Here is a 23,144-nt window from a genome sequence, read left to right on the forward strand (position 1 = left end):
ACTCATTACAACAAACATGGTGCAAAAAGATGTGACCTGTGAACCCTGGATAATCATGTCTTTTGTATGCAGTTGATATAGATTAATGAAGTTCGTCAGAATGTATGTTTATATTCCTTCAGTATCTTTTTTATTTTGCAAGCAAGGCATTTTGTTGTTTTACATTCTCATTATTTAATATTTTGTGTGTTTATCTATGCAAGGCACCGTTTATTTGTTATAATTAATTACGGCAACAGCGTCAGTTTATCCCTGTTGTCGTTGCTGACCACAGCTGTGGTTTACACAGCTCTGTGATTTAATCAGGTATTAATCGATGAAACTGCCTTTATATAAGTTTAAGTTGATGTTATTTGAGTTGTCCTGCGCCTGACACTGTGCTAGCTTGCTGAGTCCGTTAGTCATGTCAACCATTGAGCGTCGAGCAGTACTGTTTGAGATGTAAAATGTAACTCATGTAATATGGCGACTGTTAGTGTGTTTATTTTATTCATTTTAATGTGTAGGGTAAGGAGCTGTACAGCAGACTATCACCACCGGCCAAGTTTTATTATTCAACAAGATGTGCTGTGCTGCTAAATAAACGTGCTGTGAACCGTTGAGTGGTCTCTTCAGTCTGCTGAGGTTGAGCCGAATAGACAAGGTAACACAGTACCGTTTCACCGTTCCTTAAATGAGGAATTTGATTATTTTTCCCATACTGTGTGCCTTAAACAGCTTGTATGTATGAACAGAAAGCTGTGATTAAAGAACATCATATTGTTGATTTATGGTGATCTTAGCTCTCAGCAGTAGTCATTTATAGTATAAATAATAATTTCAGTAAGCCCATTAACAACCCTGAAATATAGACCTGTAGGCATGGCCGAAGCTACCATTGAGGACACTGAGGTCATGTCCTCTGTATTTTTTTCTTGAAGATTCGTTTCATTGTTAAGTGAGAATAGCCGGCGAGACAATTATCCTTGCATCAACGGACCACCAAACTCCGCTGCCATGTCAAAATGAAAGGAGTCGGCTATAGCCAGCGGCGGAGTGAGGCCTTGAAATCCACCAGGAATTTTTTTCACTGGCTCCAGTGTTATGTCCCAACTGGTTTCTAATTTAACTGGTTTCCTTACTGAGCAGCTCCAGCTGTGTTCCGCTTCCGTCAGCAGATTCGTCACAAATTCATGAATATACACAGCATATTACTGGAGATTTTTATGTTGCAGTTGTATAGTGCTCACTTCCAGAAAAAAAATATTCGCTGCAGTAGATGTGAACTGTGACTTGAAAATCGACAAATATATTTTCTACATTTGTGAATAGGACATAGCCCGATTTTGCAAACTGTTCATTCATTGGATGAGCGGCCATGCTCCATTCCACATTTTAAGAACAAACAAAGCAAATAATATATTGCAGTTATAATTTTTAAATATACAATCATGGAAGTTGTAGAATACTGAATTTAGGAGTTTATTTAAGTTGCAACATTGGAAGTGATAAGAACTGGACCACAAGAGTGACAATGCCTGAGAAATGCACAGCAAGAAAGCATAATAAATACATCATGGATTATAACTATTTAACAAGTAGGTAATGACTGAAGTTTCAGTAATTTGCTGAACAAAAGTTCTGAACAACTTTTTCATTATTCGTCCGGTTTGGATTTTAGAAGCCCTCAAAGGTCAAGTGCCCAAAAACCCTCGCCAAAACGCTCCCATAGACAATGAATGGGAGGAGAGTCTAATGCCACTTTGATCCTAAATTTGACCACTTAAACATGCTCCAGGACAGACCAAATTCACCACGCACATGAGGCCTGGCCATTGATTTGATAAAATGGAAAGATTAATCCCAAAAGTGCCAGAATGTGCTCTCTAGCACCACCTAGAAACACTAAAACGGCCACTACGCCTGATAGGAATGTCGTAGAAAGATCAAACCAAAACTTTATTATCTTATCAAGACCTACAAATCACGCGCTGACACCCCTGACCTAAATCCAACAGGAAGTGCACAGTTTGCCTTTTAAATGTATGATTTTTGACGATTTTTCAGGCATTTCAAAATATATACATTATTCCTGCACACTTTCAGCTACAGACTCCATTCAAATGTCAAAATGTAGCCACAAGTCTCATCTATAGATGTGTGTAATTTGGTCTGGCTATGTTTTATACTTTTTGATCAGCGGACCCACATGTGCACCTTGTTCCTCTCCCATTCAAATCTCCATACTGTCTGTGCATGCTCTGTCCTCATGCTGTCCAGTCGTTAACTACCATGGCAACAACTGTGTGTGTGTAGCTGGCTCATTTGTGCTGTACAGTCCTCCAGATTAATTTGTGGTCTTAGTCTGCCACCCAGTGGAGAAAACTTGTAATGACTCATGATACCTGATGAGGAAAAGGTGTCTCAGTTTTCTGTTTCTAGTTCAAGTTTATTGACTGTATTATTATGTTTTTAGATATCTGTGCAGTCTGTCAGCTATTTCACTGACATTGCTGTCAAAGTCTAGATCAAACACAAATTACAAGAGCATGACCTACAAACATATCTACAGATTTCACTGGAAATAAGTTCCTCTCCTGTTTGACTCATCAAAGTGTTGGCAGTTAATTTCAGTTGCTCAGTCAAAATGTCTACACAGACAGAGACAGAGAGAGAGATTATATGTGTGAGTACATTTGTGAGTGTGTGTGTGTGTGTGTGTGTGTGTGTGTGTGTGAGAGAGAGAGTGTATAGATGTGAGTGATCTACTTATTACAGTGTCCGATAAAAGCCCAGGTCTGAAGACATCTAAATGCTCCTAACGGAAACCTTTCCGCTTCGCCATGGCCCGATGTGCGCAAGGGGGCGAGGTCCCGCCCAACGCTGCTTGCAGCTTTAATATAATGTGAAGTTGAGTTTTTTTTTTATTTATTTATTTTTTTATTAAATGTGTTTTTTTACTTTAATGTATTTCACAGAAAGACATTTTCAACAGGAACTGTCACAGTCTGTTCTACTCTTCTCCTTGTGGTCCACTGACTCTTTGCCAGATTGTCATTTTGCATTTGCAATTTCTATATGCCAGACCTTCCAGCAATTATTCATGGACTGAATCCCTGGTTTCGACCCTGCTTGCTTTTGACCTCCTCTCCTCGTGTCCTCCCCAGTAAACCCCCGTCTTCTGTCCCTGACCTCAAGTATCACCTGTTCCTGTCTGCCTGTGGCTGTGTGTTCCTCCGACTTCGATCCTGTCAGGAGAGCCCAGAACTTCCAGCTTGGTCAACCTTATGTCCATGACGGCAACTGGCATTATCTTACCTGCAGAGTGTCTTCAGTAACCTTCAGTTACCAGCAGCAGGAGAAGAGCAGAACAGACTGTGACAGGAACATTTAAAAAAGAGATGGCCAAAAGACTGTGCTACCCACTAAAGATGATATGAGCCGGACCCTGGCTCACCCAAGGATGACCAAAATGATAATGCACAGTTTTACATTTTTAAAACCAGTCTTTCCACTAGTTGCACTAGACTGTTTTAAATATAAAACTATAAAAATACCACATGAAGGTAAAATAAATGCAATGCAAGGAGTGGACCTGGACTGTCCTCCCCATAACAATTCAGTAATTAGTTTATATTTGATAGTTTGCTGTTGTTAAGGGAATGTATTTGTAATCTGGGCTTTCTGTCATTCTCGCAGCTTACATCATGCACTATAGCACACAGGATGGATGGACATCGGCTGAGGTGACCATGGTCAAATAAATCCTCACACGCAAATACTGCTTAAAGACTAAAGTAACTGAATGCTCTACATTGTTGTGCTGTGTGGAACACTGTTAGACACTTCTTTAAAAAGTTTCACTGAGAAGAGATACATTTATAGACTGTCTTTACACTGCTAGCTGAAATAGTCAGTTATTACATTTGTTGCATTTTCTTCTGAAGAGATCACTATGTTCAGAAATGTTAAGTGTTATCATGATTCTGTTCCGTCTGTGCTTTATAAAGTGCTGTTGTGTTGTATACTAAAGATGGTGATTTTAATGATAACAATAAAATAATTTAATTCAAAGTCTCTTTACAATTTAAAAAAAACATTACAAAAGCAATTGATGAGATATGTTAATCAGATTTGTTCTATGTAGTCAGTGTGGTGTATGGAACAAAGATACGGGACATCAACGATCTGAAGCTAAAGATCACTGATGCCATTGCCTCAATGATGAGGCTCTGCTACAGCCAGCATGACAAGAAATCGAGTACCGTCTTGATTTGCTTCATGCAACTAATGGTGCCCATATAGAGGTCTATGAAATGATTGCATTTCCACAGATGTGTCTATTCATTTTCTTTTGTAATACATTTGTTAAATTGTAAAGAGACTTTATGGACACCCTGTATATGCCCCATAATAGCTCTAGTATTGCTCATTTTTGTTTCCAAAGGAGGTCTCAAATAAAGCTCTGTCTGTCTCAAGTAAGGTTCCTGTTGCTAGCAGTCATGTCTTTACTATTGCTCCTAGTGAATTTTAGGAGAAACGCATGAGAAATATCAGTTTTGTCATATCAGCAAGCTTTGAGCAGTAAAATTTTCCTCTGGCTATAGGCCAAGCAGGAGCACGCGGGATTGGTCAGTGGGAGAAACTCTACGTGTGTGTTTTCAGTCCATCTTTAGGATCTGGGTTGGTTCCTCAGCTTAAGTGATGAAGGGGGCTGCCTTTTCAATCTATCGATGGGTTTCAGGGCAGCTGATTCTCAGCAAACTCAGTTAAATAAAAGGTGAGAGTGCTGGATTGCAAAGCGGTCTTTGTCTTGAGATTGCGTAGAGTTAATTTATGTATAGCAGTTACTTCCTCATAGCAGTGGAAACAGCTTGAAACAAAGCTGAGAAAGTCTCAGGTGTTTATACTCTATGCCTTGTGTACTGGTGGTTCTTGTCCAGTGGGAGCTGAGAGTTTGACTCTACCGGATCTCACACCTGGGTGCGAGTGGAGCATAGCATGATGGGTCCATTTTGGACCTCTTTTGTTGAACTTTATGCTGTTTCTTTGTTATCAGGATTCAGTCTGGCATTTGACTGTGCACAGGCTTGCCTTTATCTCAAGAAGACTTAATTATGATTTCTGGCATCTCAGGACCACCTCTGAAATGAAATGATTATTGTTCTGACCACTCTATTTCTAACAGGAATGTCTATTCTTAATATCTATATTTCCAACAATAGACCACTTTTTGTTCTTTTAGTCTGAGAACCCACTAAGTCAGTCAGACTGATGTAGTTAATCACATCAGCATTCTGAAGAGTGATTATATAAGCATCATGTCACTGTTGTCCCAAGCACTGGCCACCATCTGGGCTCCATTTAACTTCCATAAAAGTGTATCCTTAAATAATGTATATATAATATATAGGGCTGTCAGCGTTAATGCGTTAATCGCGATTAGATTAATGCAATCCATAACGCATTTTAATTTTGCAAGCCTTTTTGTCCCTTCTACTCACCCGTAGACGGCTCCTCAAGCTGTAGCGCTATGCTTTGAAGTGGCCTCCTGCAGTAAACCTACCGCGCTGATGGAAAGTAAGAGAGCTACTGGACTTTTGAACGGCTTGTTTAACTTTAAAAAACTTCCAGACGGTTCAGTTGACAAGTCAAAAGTAAAATGCAACCTGTGTCAAACGGAGTGCGTGGAGTTTGAGTTAGCACCTCCACGCTAAACACCCAGGTGCAGCCAAGCGAACCTCAGCTCCACCAAAGGACCATTTTGGATTGTGGGAGTCGCAGCAGAGCCGTGATTGATTCCCAGTTAAGACACTCTGGTAAGAAATGCTTTACATCCATTCATCCATCCATCTTCTTGCCGCTTATCCGGGGTCGGGTCGCGGGGGCAGCAGCCTAAGCAGGGAAGCCCAGACTTCCCTCTCCCCGGCCACGTCGTCCAGCTCTTCCAGGGGGACCCCGAGGCGTTCCCAGGCCAGCCGAGAGACATAGTCTTTCCAGCGTGTCCTGGGTCTTCCCCGGGGTCTCCTACCGGTGGAACGTGCCCTGAACACCTCACCAGGGAGGCGTCCGGGAGGCATCCTGATTAGATGCCCGAACCACCTCATCTGGCTCCTCTCGACGTGGAGGAGCAGCGGGTCTACTCCGAGCTCCCTCCGGATAACTGAGCTTCTCACCCTATCTCTAAGGGAGAGCCCAGCCACCCTACGGAGGAAGCTCATTTCGGCCGCTTGTACCCGCGATCTTGTTCTTTCGGTCACTACCCAAAGCTCATGACCATAGGTGAGGGTAGGAATGAAGATCGACTGGTAAATCGAGAGCTTCGCCTTTCGGTTCAGCTCTCTCTTCACCACGACTGATCTGTGCAGAGTCCGCATTACTGCAGACGCCGCACCGATCCGCCTGTCGATCTCCCGTTCCATCCTTCCCTCACTCGTGAACAAGACCCCGAGGTACTTGAACTCCTCCACTTGAGGCAGAATCTCATCCCCGACCCGAAGAGTGCACTCCACCCTTTTCCGGTTGAGGACCATGGCCTCGGATTTGGAGGTGCTGATTCTCATCCCGGCCGCTTCACACTCGGCTGCGAACCGATCCAGTGAGAGTTGGAGGTCACGGTCTGATGAAGCCAACAGGACCACATCATCTGCAAAAAGCAGTGACCCAATCCTGAGGTCACCAAACCGGACCCCCTCTACACCCTGGCTGCGCCTAGAAATCCTGTCTTTAAAAATTATGAACAGGAATGCTTTACATTATGGGCTTAAAACTGCCTTGAAATGTAAAATAACAGGATTTTAAACATGCAATTCAAAACGCGATTAATCGTGATTAACTATGGACGTTCTGCGATTAATCTCGATTAAAAAAATTAATCATTTGACAGCCCTAATAATATAGTATAAATATATACTGTACAGGCCCCATGTTAGCAATCACCCTAAGGCTCCCTATGGACTACTTTTTGTGTCTACATACATGATGCTATGACAACTGTGATAAAAACAGTCTTAGAAAATCTTTTATACATGACATAAGTTAACCTTGAACTAAATAAAAGTACTTTTAAGAAATGAGAACTATGAGCAATGCACTATATTTACAACAAATAAAAAACAAAACCAAATGAAAACATTCATCTGTTCATAGTTAATCCATGTCAACGTCCATGTTTTTTCAGGATGCCAAATTATATTAACACTATTGAATCATTTTTATTTTTTATTGTTTTCAAAGATTTGTTTCTTAGAAAATGTAACATCATATTATTATTTAAAAATGTAATGTAACAATGAAGCTGTCCTACCCAGAACCCCCCCCCCCCCCCCCCATTTCAATCCCTTGCAGGATAATCTCCAGCTGTAATCTGTAGTCATCTGTCATTGTTTCTCTGGTTGGGACATTTGCAATGAGGCCAGATTATCTTCTCATATCGTGACCTGACCAGGAGAGGACAAGGCAAAATACACCCACTCACACACAGATGGTGACACACTCGACACACAGAAATGTGACTGTGTACTGTAGGCTGCATACAGGCACAGAGAGGACCAACACCCTCCCAAGTTACGTCAGTTGCCTTACATCTGGAGTCATGTTTCTGGCTGCCTGGTGAATATAAGTCTAATATTCATTCTCCTTTTAGCTCAGGTTTGCCACCAACTACTGAGAAAAATATCTGGTTCTTTAGCTGATAGTCACTAACTTTGTCTGTTTCTGGTTTATCTGAGCTTTTTCACTGAAAAAAGTTACCCACTCATCAAAGCTCATTTTGGGTATCAATGAGCTCAAACAAACATTTAATGAATCTCTTCAGACAACATTTGCAAAGTATTTTAAATCATACATTGTTTCCATCATTGTTTATTAACTTGCACTCTTCTTCTTTCCTCCATTTATTTGGTGCATTACAGCCGCCTGAGATCAATGCTCACATGTATGTGTCCTCATCCGTGACTTTCCAACAACACTGTTCAGATGCAGCATTCCCCAAAGTTGGATGAAGGATGAATGCACAGGGTTAGATTTACCACACAGCCAGGAGACAAAAAGAAAAAGTGAGAGGAAGAAAAAAAAGGAAGCAGACAAAGACTAAAACAAGAAAAGACAACGAGGAAGAGAAATGGAGAGAGGGGGAAAGTTATGCAGGTTGTGACAGAAATAACACAAACAGGAAGTTGGTGTCAACGGCAGAGGAAACCACATCTCTGCACTTAGTAACCACCTTCATCTCTCAATCGTTTCTCCACCCTCTCTCTCTGTCTTTTTGTCTCCTCCAAAATCTACACAATTTTCCATTCCCCTACTTCAAAGACAACAAACCCGGTCAAAGACAAAGATCATCTTACTGAACATTAAAGATTTACAACTTTAATCAAAAATCACAAAAAAAAACAATAATCAACAAAAGAAAGAATACAATATGTTACAGTGTGTTTTGTTTTTATTTGTAATTGAAGGATTCAGACATTTTGGGAAATTTTGGGGAATTCTCATGTTATTGTCAAGTAGAGAGAGAGAGATCCTGAAGGTCTTTTGCCAAGTTAGAATCAAGACTGGAAGAGGGTGGAAACTGCTAGTATCTAAAAGTGAAAATATGCCTTCTAACAACTCCAAAGCTGCCTGATTTATATGGTGTAGCTTGTTAATAAAAGAGCTAGTCACATATATGTCCAAGAAACACCTGGGCAGAGCAATTCACCGGGAACCCCATTTCCAGTGCAGACAATGCACTCAGTGCTTCTTAGCCAATGCAACTGCTGCTAGCAGACCATATGAACACAATTCAGTGATTTACAGTACACTTGTTCTGACATATTTTCTCTGTCTCCTTTATACATATTTAAGATAACATGAAAGGATGGCTGAAGTTTAGGTTAGTTTGGACTCTACACTTTGATTGTTTTAAGTACTGACTATTAGTCATGATAGAATTGAACATTATACAGCTAAGGTAGGTGTATCCAGAGATCAATTATTACTTTTACATGATTTTGAAAAATGTGGTGAGTAATTCCTCTTCAAATAGAAGTGATATTCCTGTATTTAGTTACAATCCCTTATGAAAACATGTTCAGCTCGCAAACATAGGATGATGTTGGTGGTGATGGAGGAGGAGGAGGTGTGTCAGAGGTTGTAGCCACTGTTCCTGTTAGATGAGGGCTCCCTGCTGTCACTGACCGTCAGACGCTCCAGAGCTGATTTGACACAGAAGAAGAGCCATCAGACTTAAACAAACAGAAATGGCAATGAGCTACATTCCCATTGTGTGTGTGTGTGTGTGTGTGTGTGTGTGTGTGTGTGTGTGTGTGTGTGTGTGTGTGTGTGTGTGTGTGAGCTACCAGGATAGGACAGTCTCTTCTCTCCATCATTGTTTTTCACTGCAGTTTTCCCTCGGTGGTAAGACACTGAGACAAACAGAGACATAAACAACGGGACAAACATAAAAAAGGATGCCATGAGTCCACTAGTTCCTACTGAAGATTTAAATCTTTACAAACACATTTGTTGTTGTTTTTTAAAAATTCAAACAGGAAGAAATAGTGAATTTGTTTATTTTCAGTGGTGGACTAATGCACATATTGAGCTGTGGTGCTCTAAAGCCTGTAAATAAAAGTCTAGGATTCAAAGGGTTAATGTTAATTGGTAAATAAATGCTACACAATCTCAATCGATACATAACTTGTCCCAAAGGCATTGGATCTCTGCTATAACTCTATTAAATGGGCTTGTAGGTCCATTGCTGGCCCTCCCCTTGGTTCCTTCCATCTGCTCCCACCATATAGGACCGTGCTGCACAGGGATGAAGTGCAGGCAATGGATGTACAGGTGTGGAAAGAGGATAGCTCTCTGCCCCCACAGGAGTACTTTGACTGCAGACTGGCCTGTCTTTAAGGAATCATCTCCTAACATTGATGAACTGACTCTTTTTGTGTAGAGAGCTGGATCCCAACAAAAGCAGTTGTCTTCTATCCCAAAAACAAGCTCTGGATCACAAAGAAACTGACCTGAACTCCCCTTTGGGAGAGAAAAAAAGCTGATTTTTAGAAGTGGGGCTAAATTTTCTTATGCTGAAATTAGAAAAGAAAGTAGTGTTGGTTGAAATGACCTGCAACTTGCTGCTATTACACTCAGAAAAAATGAAGTTATTGTGCTTGGCCCTAAACACCTTAGAAACACATGATCTAATGACATAACTCTGGATGGCATTACTCTGGCTTGCAGCACCACTGTAAGGAACCTAAGAGTTATTAGTTGTCCTTCAATTCCCACCTAAAACAAATTTCAAGGAATGCCTTTTTTCATCATCATGTGCAGCTGGATGACAAATTGAACAGCCTTTAATTGAAATTTAATTAAATAATTAAACGAGACATTTCAGCTTTTAAAATTGATTAATCTACATTGCAAAGCTTTTTAAACAAACTAAGGTCAGTAACCAGATCACCAGATAACATTATTGGTCAATGCCCACGTCTTGTGCTAGACAACTGTGTGTGTGTGTGTGTGTGTGTGTGTGTGTGTGTGTGTGTGTGTGTGTGTGTGTGTGTCTGTGTGTGTGAGTGAGTGAGTGAGTGAGAGACTTACCGCTGTGACTCTGTGTTGGGCCAATCCAGCGATTCTGCCTCCTGTCTGATACTGAGAGTCAGCAAAACAACAATCACTGAACATTCATGTGAATATTGATTTAAATATGAATTTAAAGTGTAATTTCACCAAAATAACAAAATTACTTCCACTATGTTCACATGTGGGTCCATTTTTGTGGATTTTAAGTCCCTGTAAGTGCAGATAGGTATAAAATATTCCCTCTCATACCTTTCATCATTACTCAGTTGAACAGCACAGCAGAAATTTCCTTTTTTTTTTTTTTTTTGTTAGAATTTATTAAATCAATGCTGTCTGTATGGTGTCCAGTAGGGGGTGAGGGTGTGGGTAGTTTTTATATTTGGGTGAATTTGCCCTTTAAGCAGGTATTTTAATTATACATTCCATGTGATTGTGATGTTAATGATTGCCATAAACTTGCACTGATTCTGCACTTCTAACACAAGGATAGTTTCTTCCTGGAAGAAGCCATTGAAGCAGATTGTTTTGTGATGCACACTACTTCAGACGAAAACACTGATGCCAGTAAGCCACTGTTGCCTTCATGAACAAAGAGCCTCAACTCAATGGTTCGTGACCTTCAGACCATATTAGCCAAACCATACCATGACATTTTAAGGATTCCAGATTTTTTTTATACAACAAACCCAGATAAAACAATTTCAAACGTGTTCTGGATTGATTAAAAATAGCATACATGGAATACATAGTATCAGTCTGTCAGAATCTTTTGGATTTAAGACTATTCTTTCTTGGACATCATATTTAATCTGTCTTAATCTGACCATATCAGAGTATTCTGTAAGTAAAGCTGACTGCATGCAAACATGTGTGCATGTGCATGTGTATGTGCACTCACATCTCTTCTGCAGGGCTTTGACGGTGGGTCTGGTGAAGCGCATCAGTAAAAGGACCAACAGCACACAGCAGAGCAAAGCTGTCACCACTTTGTAGCCCTGCAGCTGCCCCTGTACATCTGGGCCAACTGAACGGACAAGCACACACAAACACATATGTACATATTAGGTAAAAACCATCTGCTGTGACAACACACACACACACTGTATAAATTTTGAAACATTTCCATTAGATGATATTTAGAAATTACCACACAGAGTGTAGTTTAGGTTTCTCTAAACTGCGCCAGGGAATATTTTGATATGCCATTCATTCTACTATCTTAAATATAGATAACATCCCTCATGCATTAATTGAGATGCTCAATATTCTCACAGATGAAGTCCATGTTGTATGGGCCAAACTTAAAGGACTGTTCCAGCATGATCTACAGGAACCCCTCAGTCACGTCAGTCACATATTACTTTTTCAATTTGGCTGGAAAACATCCACAGTCTTACATATACAATGTGTGAAAAAGTATTTGCCCCCTTACGGATTACTTTGCATATTTGTCACACTTTAATGTTTCAGATCAACAAACAAATTTTAATATTAGACAAAGATAACCTGCATAAATACAAAATCCAGTTTTTAAATTATTGCCCCCCCTCCCCTTGTTAAATCATGAATTAACTGTGATTAACCACATCATTTGGAAAGCTGAGTTTAATTTCACTAGCCACACCCAGGCCTGATTACTGCCACATCATGCCACGATCTAAAGAAATTCAAGAACAGAGAAACAAAGAAACAAAGTCATTGACATCTATCAGTCTGGAAAGGGTTACCAAGCCATTTCTAAGGTTTTGGGAACTGTGGTTGAGTGGTGGGCTGATATTAAGAGGTTTAAAGAGGCAACTAGTTAATTTAGCACCAGTCTGTGTTAAATCAAGCTGTTTGTGAGGACTGTTAGTTAGTTATTAGATGATAGTTGTATTTTCAGATCAGATTTTAGCCCTATTCTGCACAGAGAAGAAAACAACATCCAACTGAAAGAACAACAACAAAAACACGATTTTAATGAGATTATTCAACTGAATTGTCCTCAAGGCCAGTTACTGAAAAAAGGATGTCTTTGGTGCTGGAATTAAAACTCCACCAGTTCCAGTAGTAAACAATACCCATATCCAAACAATACCCAGACCTAATATTAAAGTGTATAATATGTAAAACCACTTCAGGACATGTAATCAGCTCACTTACACATACTTTCACAGGAAAACAACGACACACAGAGAGAAGACCAGACCTGTGCATTGGACCTTCAGTGTTTCATATTTGCGTTCCTCCTTTCTCATACTTTCAGTTAAGTGATAACAGATAGTCTTGGTCATGCTTCTCTCCCACTTCGGGGGGTCTTCACAATCTTTCTTGTTCTTACACACATTTCCCAAAAGACTCTGGACTTTTGTCTTGTTGTCGTAGCAGACTGGTGAGTTGGAGGTATAATTGAGGATCAGGAGGACTTCTCCTTTACAGTTCTCTGTCCACTTAATTGTGATTAGGTCCAGGGCAGGTGCAGAACTGCTGGTGGAGGGGGTAGCAGTGGTTTTTGGAGATGTAGTGGGGCAGGTACAAGGGCTGCTGCTGCTGCTATCAGTGGTGTTGTTGGTCGGAGTTGTGAACGTTGTGATGTTTGGGACTGTTTGGTCTGATTCTAGGGGATAGACATTAGTTAGTATGGAGAACACAGAGAACAACTCAGGTTTCATGTTAAACAAGGTGACTGTAATATTTGGACTGATAATTAGATACATTGGGACACTTGGGTGTTGAAACAGTCTCTAGAACAGTCTCTAGAACAGTATTTATCATGAATGATAAATATGTAAACCCATAAAAGCAATTGAGAAAGTATCTCTAGAATAAGACAAAAATTGTTCAATAATCATACAAAGCCATCAGATGAAAAATAAAATTAAAGAGATAAAAGTGAATTCAAAACATTTTCATCAGCAGAAAACTAACAAACATCACACACACTCATACACCATTGGCTGTTATAATGTGATATTGATGCATTAATCTTTTTCTGGCAGGGCAGAAATATGTTTCCGTATGGAAATATTGTGCTTAAACTGTGCGTATGAATGTTTGAAGCACAAATCTGGAATACATCAATATGTTCTTACCTTCCTCAGACCATGTCTACACAGGGCTGCAGTGCTCTACGCCTTGATGCAGCATCTTTTTGTTGAGGCTAAATTAAAATGCCTTATTACAAAATGTAATGTGTGAAATTATTCACTTTTCGTTATGGGTTTATCTTATCACAAACACACACACACACACACACACACACACACACACACACACACACACACACACACACACACACACACACACACACACACTTAAATTATGACCTTATTTATTTGCTAAATACTGAAACATCACAGCAACTAGTGTCAGAAATACTTCTGATCAACACACTGAATCAGCACCCACCTCTGAACTCTTTTATTTCTCTGTACAACATATTATAGTAGTAACAACTCATCAATAATTAGCTGCAGACACAGCTGGAGTGCGCAGCTCGTACTGGACACCACTGTTTACAGGACATTATCATTCGTAAGTGTGGATGCTTACATTGTTGTCGTTATAGTTATCGCTCTCAGTGTGGATGACAGTTACGGTTTGTTTCATTGATGTTTTCTGTTGCATCATCCAGGCCTACAAGTTAGTCCTCCTATTTCCCTTTTTTTCCTAGTCTGCGATTCATGTTTTGGCATCAACTGTGATGTCAAACCTTATTTTAACTTGTGTCACCATCAGAACCGTAGGGGACAGACCATTCACCATCCAATCCTTTTTTTGTTTTGTTTGTTTGGTTGTTTTTTTTTTTTTAACATTGTCACTCTGGAAGAAGTGACAATGTTTCCACCTCTGACACAATTATTTCAAATGCTGTTTTGGATCATCTCTTATAATTTTCTCTGTTCTGCTCTGTTCAGCACAGTGCTCTCTTCATGATACACCAAACAGATGTCCTTATATAGGGAAATATAGGCGTGGCTGTATGCTGATTGCAGATAGCGAACACGCGCCTGTCAGTTTAGAATTATTTCTTTTGGGGGGGGGGGGGTAAGAACATTTCTGTGCACATACTGTATTAGTGAATGAGGTCCATTGTCTTTAACAAAACTACATAAAAACAATTCTTAAAATGGCCTGTATGGTGTATGTTTAATTGAATGTCCTTGTGTATAAAAAATGGTATTGACCTAGAAAATGTTTGTATACTAAACTTTAAAAAGATCTGTTAATAACAATGGGCGGGTGCTGATTCAGTGTGTGTGTCATTTGCTTTAGAAAAATTAACCCATAAGGAAAAGTGAATTATTTCACAAATTACAGTTTGTAATAAGGCATTTCAATTTCTGAGGAAGTTCGACATTAAACAAATTTAAATAAGAACATATTGATGAATCCTAGATTTGTGCATCAAACATGCGCACGCACAGTTTAAGCACATATTTGTGCGTACACACTGTTTGTGACTGAGGCCCATTGTGTGTGTTTTTGTATGCACATATTCTTGTGAATGTGTATGTGCACTGTTGTGTATGTATTGTGATGTATGCAGTGCCCATCTTGTCCCAGCATTTCCAACTGACACCTGCAAATATGCACATTGAGCAACAAAATAGCTGTTGGTAAGACAACCGACAATAGACTCACTGTAAGACTCAATATTAAACAGAAGACTGTTTCTCAGCAAGTCGACAATGCAGCAAAATATCATCACAACTTGATTTGAACTTGAACAGCTGAGAGCCTAAACAAGCAGAGTCTTCTTAGGACAGGAGTTTAAAGCTATGTAAAGCCCTCTATGTAATAAGGAAGGTTTTAAAACAGATTCTAAAACAAATTGGTAACCAGTGCAAATAGATTAAACTCAGGTTGAGTCAGTAACCTGGCTGCAGAATTTTGTACAGTTTGAAGCTGAGCTGTGGCTCACTCACACATTAAAGCAGATTAACAAGGCGCTATGGGGACTTGGTTCACGTAAGTGATTTGCAAACATTGCTCACATGCAGATCACAAACAGTTTGCAGCGTCATGTTTGACTGATGAATATTGCTTGCAAACTGCAAGTAAACTTACACGTCCCACAGGGTTGTTGCATGCTCATGTATGGGCTGCAACTATGGCTTCTTGGTTTTGTTTTTTTTAATGTGTAAGAGGAGATGATGCCGTGTTGCAAATTTGGTAAACATGCCTCAAATCAATCTCTTCTTTTGTTCGTTTCCTTTTTTTGTGTGTTGTATAGAGTTTAGGCCCCTGTCAAAATAAGACCCAAACACACATTAACATAAAGGGCAATAAGTGCATTTTGCATGAAGGGGTACACCTGATAGAGTTCAGCTAAAGAAATTCATTAACACCCAATCCGTATATGTGTGGCCTGCCTTCTACATAACAGTGAAAGGAGATGTTCTAATGTCAGACGAGAGAGAGCTTAAAACTGGTCATTAAGGTATACCACATGTTAGCACTGTAGTGGAGGAACTGAATGAAAGCTGTTGACAGATGGATGAGAACCACTTAAGTACGATTCCACAGATGCCCAGCCACTGTTTGAATCTATTGAAAATATCATTATCAATTTTCAAAACTAATAAAGAGTCAAAAGCAGTATTCATACAGATTGTTGCTGCTCCTAAATAATAAAGTACAGTAATAAACAATGTGTTGTAACAATATAAAGATCACCCAAATCATTGTCTATCAGCTATGCTTCTATTTCAATCAATAGGTGCCTACACAAGATTCACTCCTGCCACACATAACTGCAACCCTATTTTCTACACAGGCTGGAACTCTATAAAAAACAATGAACTCTGAAAGTTCTCCAAATGTCACCTTTTCATGCTCCGAACACAACAAACCTATAAGTATTCAGCCCCGCTGTTTTGGGGTGGTGCGGTGGCAGAAGTTTCAGCTCCGTACCAAAGCCTTTGCTATTAGAACTGAAACTGAACTGAACTGAATCAGCATGGCTGGATACCACTATGGGTAAACTTCTAGTTTTATAAATCACTGGAAATTAAGGTTAACTGCGTTTCTTCTTTTGTTTGTTTATGGAACTCATATCCATCAGTTCAGGCTGGATCTGACACCAGCACAGTATTGCCTTTCTTTTCCTTAAAAGAAAAATGAAGTAGTTTCTTTTCTTCATGTTGAGTTGAAACTTTCAGTACTAAATGCACTGAATACGCCTTTTAATAAGTCCATATGTTCTTAAAACAGACTCGATTTTGCTCTCTGTAAGACATTTCAGAATTTCAAAGTTAAATAGGCCTAATGCTTCAACTGTGAAGACAGTATGAGCTTTATGAGGGTGTAACCGCCACCTTCAGATCTCATTCTGCCTCAACAACAGTCTTAAATACTTAAAGTTTTTTCAGGAGGATGTGTGAAATTAAGTTTCACCCAATAAAGGTAAATTAAATAAATATAATAAAAATATTAATCTAAAACAACAAAAGAGAAAAAAAAAACCCATGTCACCAGTCTTCCCATGAAGACTGACACGTTGTGTTTCCTCACTAGAAAAATTACAGTAAAGGTTGTAAATTCAGTTGGCAAAAACAACCTAAAGTTATGTTGAGTACTGCTAGATGCCATCTAGCAGTACTAATGTCCCAGAGAAGTGTCAGTTTAAAATACTGTCTCTATAGGGTGACCAGAGGTAGGAAGTAAAGAAGTACTGTAGATTTTCCAGTAATCTGTTCTTTATTTGAATACTTATTTCTCTGATGACCTTTACCCCTATATTTGAACACAAATATCTTCACTTTCTACTCCTTACATTGTCAAAACACGTTTGTTACTTGTTTCAATATCAGTGGCATAAAAAGACGACATGACGTGCAAATTAGTGATAGAAAACCAATCTTTTTTTTTTTTTTGCTTCGCTCCATGAAGCCCCTGGTAAGTGAGTCCAATAATTTGCAGGGATACTGTATGACAGCAGCAGGAAGACTTCTACCGTATGAACACATGCTGTGCACAGTACAAAGCTGTGAGAAGGTCCTCAGTGAATCAATTAACACAATTTTAAAAAATGAATGCATTTTGCTCAGCAGTAGCGATCCTAGGATCTAGGGGGCCCCAGGCAAAGAAGCCCAAAGACCCCCTCTAAAAAAAAAAAAAAACACACCCACTTGTTTGGTTTACCTGTTCTGTTGGAGCGGCACTGATGCTTGGCCCTTAATCGCATCATGATTAACACATTAACACTGACAACCCTAATATTTATATATATTCTGTCTGAAATTTGGCTTGCGTCAAACCTACACTGTGTCCAGTGATTGTTTTTATGTGAAGGTTAACAAAAGAGGAAAACTATCCTTTTTTTGTATGCCAAGAATTTTTTTCATTTTGCTGAATTATCAAAAGAGGTATTGTGTATAATTGATGGTAAATATTCATTTTTACTCTTTATTTTTGTACTTAAGTACATTTCAGAGCCTTTACTTTCCTACCTTTATTTGAGTAAAGAAATTAAATCAGTACTAGTTGGGTGGATGGTTATACAGATCAGTTTATATTAGGGCTGTCAGCGTTAATGCGTTAATCGCGATTAGATTAATGCAATCCATAACGCGTAAATATTTTTTAATCCCATTTTAATTTTGCAAGCCTTTTTGTCCCTTCTACTCACCCGTAGACGGCTCCTCTAGCTGTAGCACTATGCTTTGAAGTGGCCTCCTGCAGTAAACCTACCGCGCTGATGGAAAGTAAGAGAGCTACTGGACTTTTGAACGGCTTGTTTAACTTTAAAAAACTTCCAGACGGTTCAGTTGACAAGTCAAAAGTAAAATGCAACCTGTGTCAAACGGAGTTTAACTACCACCGGAGTACGTGGAGTTTGAGTTAGCACCTCCATGCTAAACACCCAGGTGCAGCCAAGCGAGCCTCAGCTCCACCAAAGGACCATTTTGGAGTGTGGGAGTCGCAGCAGAGACGTGATTGATTCCCAGTTAAGACACTCTGGTAAGAAATGCCTTACATTATGGGCTTAAAACTGCCTTGAAATATAAAATAACAGGATTTTAAACATGCAATTCAAAACGCGATTAATCGCGACTAACTATGGAAATTCTGCGATTAATCACGATTAAAAAATTAATCGTTTGACAGCCCTAGGTTATATAGAACTTTTTTTTGCCCAAGACACACCTACAGATAAGTAAAAATCCATAGGCATACCTGTATTTGTATCCGTGCAAAATAGTCTCCATTACAAGTTATCACTCCATAAATGCTCTTTTTTATTTAATGCCAAATTAAATTTAAACGACTTTATGTGCGCGCACGTGTGTGTTTCATGTTATAATGTGGTCAATGTTAATGGTCAATGTTGGGGAGTAACTAGTTACATAATTTAATTACAAAATAAATGTAACTGTAATACATTATTAATTAAATTATTACACACTGCCACTCAAAATTAAACAAGTCAGAGAACATGTTACTGAATACATATATTGCTGTTTTTATTCTTTGAAAACAATATTTTTTTTATATTTAGGCTTATTTGGCACACACATGGGCTTGAATGGAGTCACAGTACCACTTAAGCTCCATGTCAGACATCTGACTTTTAAAAAAAAAATCTTTATTTTATATTCCAAAATCTACATGAACTAATGAGAGATAAATGTTGCTTTATAAGAAATCATCTCTCTTATAAATCATGTCAGTATCCATGAAAAACAACTGAACTTATATATTTATATATTTTGGTGCTTAATGGGAACACTTACCCTAACAGATGAAAACATTGGTTAGAACATTAGAAAAGTCATCAAAAAGTCAATCAAATCAATCAAGTCATCAAATAATGTCAAATCATTACTTTGATGAAGTCACTGAAATAGTTATATTACTTATTACATTTTAAATAGGGTAACTGTAATCTATTACATTTCCTATCACGGTGTGTAGAGAATGGACAGGAATGTGGCTCATTTATATGATTTGCTGTATATGTTATAACCATAGATAGAGCCTCACTTCTATCCACTAACAGCTGGAGGAAAATAAACACATCAGATAGAGGGAATGATGTGTGTCCCTCTCCACACGGCAACACAATACCATTTTGTGACGCTGTACAAGAAAGTGTGGTGTGCACCTCTGCCCAAGACCAACTATGAGTTTCACGTTATCACGTAATAAGTTATCAACAAAACAGAAAGTCAGGACAACATGAAAAGCCTTGTCATGTTGGTAGAACAACCAAATATCACAGTGCGAATTGTGCAGTTTTAAGTGGAGTTTTCAAAGAAATGTTTTTCAAATGATGCAGAGCTAGTTTATTAGTATGCCAATATTAACCCAAAGCAAATACACAGCCTATTTTTCACCTTTAATCGTTATTACATATGTAGGTCTTTTACTTCATGATCATCATGAGGGCAAGTCAGCTCTAGCTAGCAGCTCTAATGTTAGCTACATTTAGCCTTGTGTTGTCAGCACCCAGAACCAAACCAAACCAGCGTACTGTATATTGGCTGAATCTGGTGCATCATTAATAAGGAGTTTAAGGTCTGGTAACTAGACATGAAATATTTAAGTTACTATTGTGATATTTGTCTATCAAGGGAAGGCTTGGCTCCAAAAGGAAAAGTACTTCATTTAAGAATGGTACATTTTTTACATTCTATACTGTTTTGCATTGAACCATATGTTCGTATCTGTAATACTATGGATATATTAAGATATTTTCTGTATTCTCATATATACTGAGTGTTTTCTTCCGAGTATCACTACTAGTATTTTGCAAACTTTACTACTGTATGACCTCTCTGTTAAGGCCTTGGCATGTACGTCAGTGGGTGAAGGTTAACACTGTGTCCTCTGTTTTCCAAATGTTATATTTATCCCGAAAAATAATGTGCACTTACCAATGGTCATGAGTAAAAGTGTGGAGATGGTCACAACAATCCTGAGATCCATCACAGACGTAATGAAGAACCAGTGGAGGAAATGAACAGACAAACAGGAGAGCAGATGACACAAATTAGATTGAGACGCCAACAACAGAAAAACTGATGAGAAAGGAAATGGTGCAGAGGTGTAAATCTCTCTCTCTCTCTCTCTCTCTCTCTCTCTCTCTCTTTCTCTCTCTTCCTCTCTCTACACAGTGAATCACTTCATCCCCAGCCTGCTGCTGCTACTTGTGCAAAAGTGCAGATTTCCTCCCTTCAAAGAGAGCTGGGTGAAGAGAGGCAGAGAGGGGTGGGGGAAATAAGAAACACTGATAAGAGGGGAGGAAGAGGTAGGAGGAGGTGAAGGGAAGAGTTACGTGACTCTGGAGTAAATTCATTTTTTTCAACCTCTACTAAGTGACAGTATACACAACTACCATACATACAGCGACCGTATATCAACGCTTTGACAGGAAGGCTGAGGGAAGAAATGCAATTTGCATGATTCAAATATAAAAACAGTGTGCCGATAATTTATTAATTGAAAATTCAGCAAATATACTTTGTTTTGCTCTGTAAACCACATTACAAAACACCAGTTGAAGTGGTCCTGCTTTAATATTTTCTGTTGCATTTATTTGTGGTTTGTAGTCCCAAAATGATTTTCGGCTTGCAAAAATGTGACATTTTAAGTTACATATACCCAACTTACAGTATGAAAAATTTCAAAGGTGAAGGTTATTGTGTTACTATTAAATTTGCTTTAAGCACATACATGTAATTCTGTAAAAAATAAAAAAAAATAAAAACAACCATGCGTGTATTAGCTAGTATATTAACTAGAGAATTATCTATAGTAGGAACACATCAGCAGTTTTCCCCTTTAATTTATACTTCAATAGCTTTGAATAGTCTTACCTTTTTATATATTTTATCGTCACACCTACAGTATGGACACAGGCACTGATGTAAAGTTTTCTGTCATAAGCTGTTGGTCATAACAGTTCAAGCAAGCTTGTCTGTATCAGCCATGCTTGTGAGTTAAATAATTAATGTGTAAGAAGAAGACTGTGTTCAGCATCTGTTTCATATAACATATGAAACAGATGCTCTACCAGAATATCATAACAAACTTAGGACATGATTAGTAAATCAGCTGGTCCAAAATGGGCTTCTTCCATCCAGCACTTTAAACTCTCACAGAGAGAAAGAAAACACAGACCAGCACTAGATGGCAGATGTTTTGGTTGATGGTTGATGGTTCTCAACCTTTTTTAAGTGATGTACCCCCTGTGAAATATGTTCTCAAGTCAAATACCCCCTAACAAAAAAAAATGCAAAGCATTTTTGATTGAATAAATACGTAAAACACTGTGTCATCAGTGTCTGATTTATTACATTTACTAACTGTGCAAAACATTGCATTCTCTTCAACTATTTGGAAATGAAAAGATATAAAAATAACTAAAGAACAAATAATTAACTTAGTTATAAATAGAGATTTGTGCACTTAATAATAATAATTATGTGGCTTCTTTTAGGGTTATAATAAAGATATGTGTTTAATCTGAATTCATGAAGTCAATTGTTGATAAAGAAACATGTCATTTTAAAGGACTTTTTGAATTGATTGATATATTATAAAATCTCATGTACCCCCTGGAGTGCCTTCAAGTACCCCCATTTGAGAACCACTGTTTTACAGCATTCAATCAAGAAAAATGAAGGAGAAATAACAATATAGTTAAGGGAGGAGGAAGAGGGTTCAAGAAGTTATTTAGTTCATTTGCTTCCTCCATAGCCCCCCCCCCCCTCTCTCTTTGTGTTGTGGCCTGTGATGGTTTTAACTCCTCTCTCCTGTAGCTTCTGCTCCAGCTTCTTCCTGTAGGTCTCCTTCGCCTCCCTCAAGCACAGATTTAGTCTTCATCATTGAACTCCCTCTGCAGGTAGTAGGGCCTGAGGCTAATGGCTAGCAGTCAGAAACTAAGTGTGCGGTCAGTTCTGTTCATTTGCTTAAACACTGACAAACTTGCAGCTGTTGACGTCACTGCTGCTGAAGACTTCAAATATGACCGCTTATTAGTGTTTTACCTACAGTACTAATTTCCGCCTTCTTACTTGAGTGCACTCCAATGGAATGAAAAGTTCTGTTGTAGTCTATATTAAAGATGTAAACTAGTACTAATGTTCCATGATGCAATTCTTCACCATTGTCAGAGGACAAATAACCATGTAAATAGATACTTTTTCATGTTTTCAAACTTTACTTCTCAGATTATGTAGGAAGAGTGAATGAGGGGGCAATTTATGTGACAGAATCTGAATACATCATCTTCTGACTCTGTATAAGTTCAACTTATTCTCTTCTTTTCTGTTGTGTCTTGACTCATCTCATCGCTCTACTCCATCTCATTTTCTCTCATCCTCCGCCTCTGGTTTACGGGGCCGTATAGACAAAAAGTCCCGCAGACTTTCACCTCCTCCCCCTCCTCTCTGTTCTGCACATTTATTTCTCATGAGAAGGAAACCTGCGCTGTTCAAAGTGGGCAGACATCACTAGGCTGCTCAAGGTTCAAACCATGTTAAATGTACATGATTTTGGGAAATGATGGGTGTGCAGTGAAATTTGAATTTCCTGTCAAATGGATATCCTTCAGTTCAGATGGTAACAGCTCAAATGTCTCAAATATGCTTCTGATTGTTTTTAGCTAA

General features: G+C 38.8%; 1 protein-coding gene across 1 annotated transcript; it reads right to left on the reverse strand.

The window, feature by feature from the left end:
* Window positions 1–8,848: 8,848 nt before the first annotated feature.
* Window positions 8,849–20,536, reverse strand: LOC128367126 (uncharacterized). Its single transcript, XM_053327944.1, has 6 exons — window positions 20,409–20,536; window positions 12,737–13,144; window positions 11,447–11,572; window positions 10,567–10,617; window positions 9,321–9,386; window positions 8,849–9,176 (listed from the first exon to the last, which is right to left on the reverse strand). The coding sequence occupies exons 1-6, from the start codon at window positions 20,458–20,460 to the stop codon at window positions 9,106–9,108; spliced, it is 774 nt and encodes a 257-aa protein (XP_053183919.1). The 5' UTR covers window positions 20,461–20,536; the 3' UTR covers window positions 8,849–9,105.
* Window positions 20,537–23,144: the final 2,608 nt, after the last annotated feature.

Source organism: Scomber japonicus, chromosome 2 (genome assembly GCF_027409825.1).
Source record: "Scomber japonicus isolate fScoJap1 chromosome 2, fScoJap1.pri, whole genome shotgun sequence".
Lineage (NCBI taxonomy): Eukaryota > Metazoa > Chordata > Actinopteri > Scombriformes > Scombridae > Scomber > Scomber japonicus.

Bases quoted from the DNA above. Each gene is read 5' to 3' on its own strand.
- LOC128367126 (XM_053327944.1), bottom strand. From the start codon at position 20,460: ATGGATCTCAGGATTGTTGTGACCATCTCCACACTTTTACTCATGACC. The intron at 9,387-10,566 runs GTAAGTCTCTCA...TGTTTGTCTCAG, and splicing joins CCCAACACAGAGTCACAGCG to TGTCTTACCACCGAGGGAAA. The intron at 9,177-9,320 runs GTAGCTCACACA...GTGTCAAATCAG, and splicing joins GAAGAGACTGTCCTATCCTG to CTCTGGAGCGTCTGACGGTC.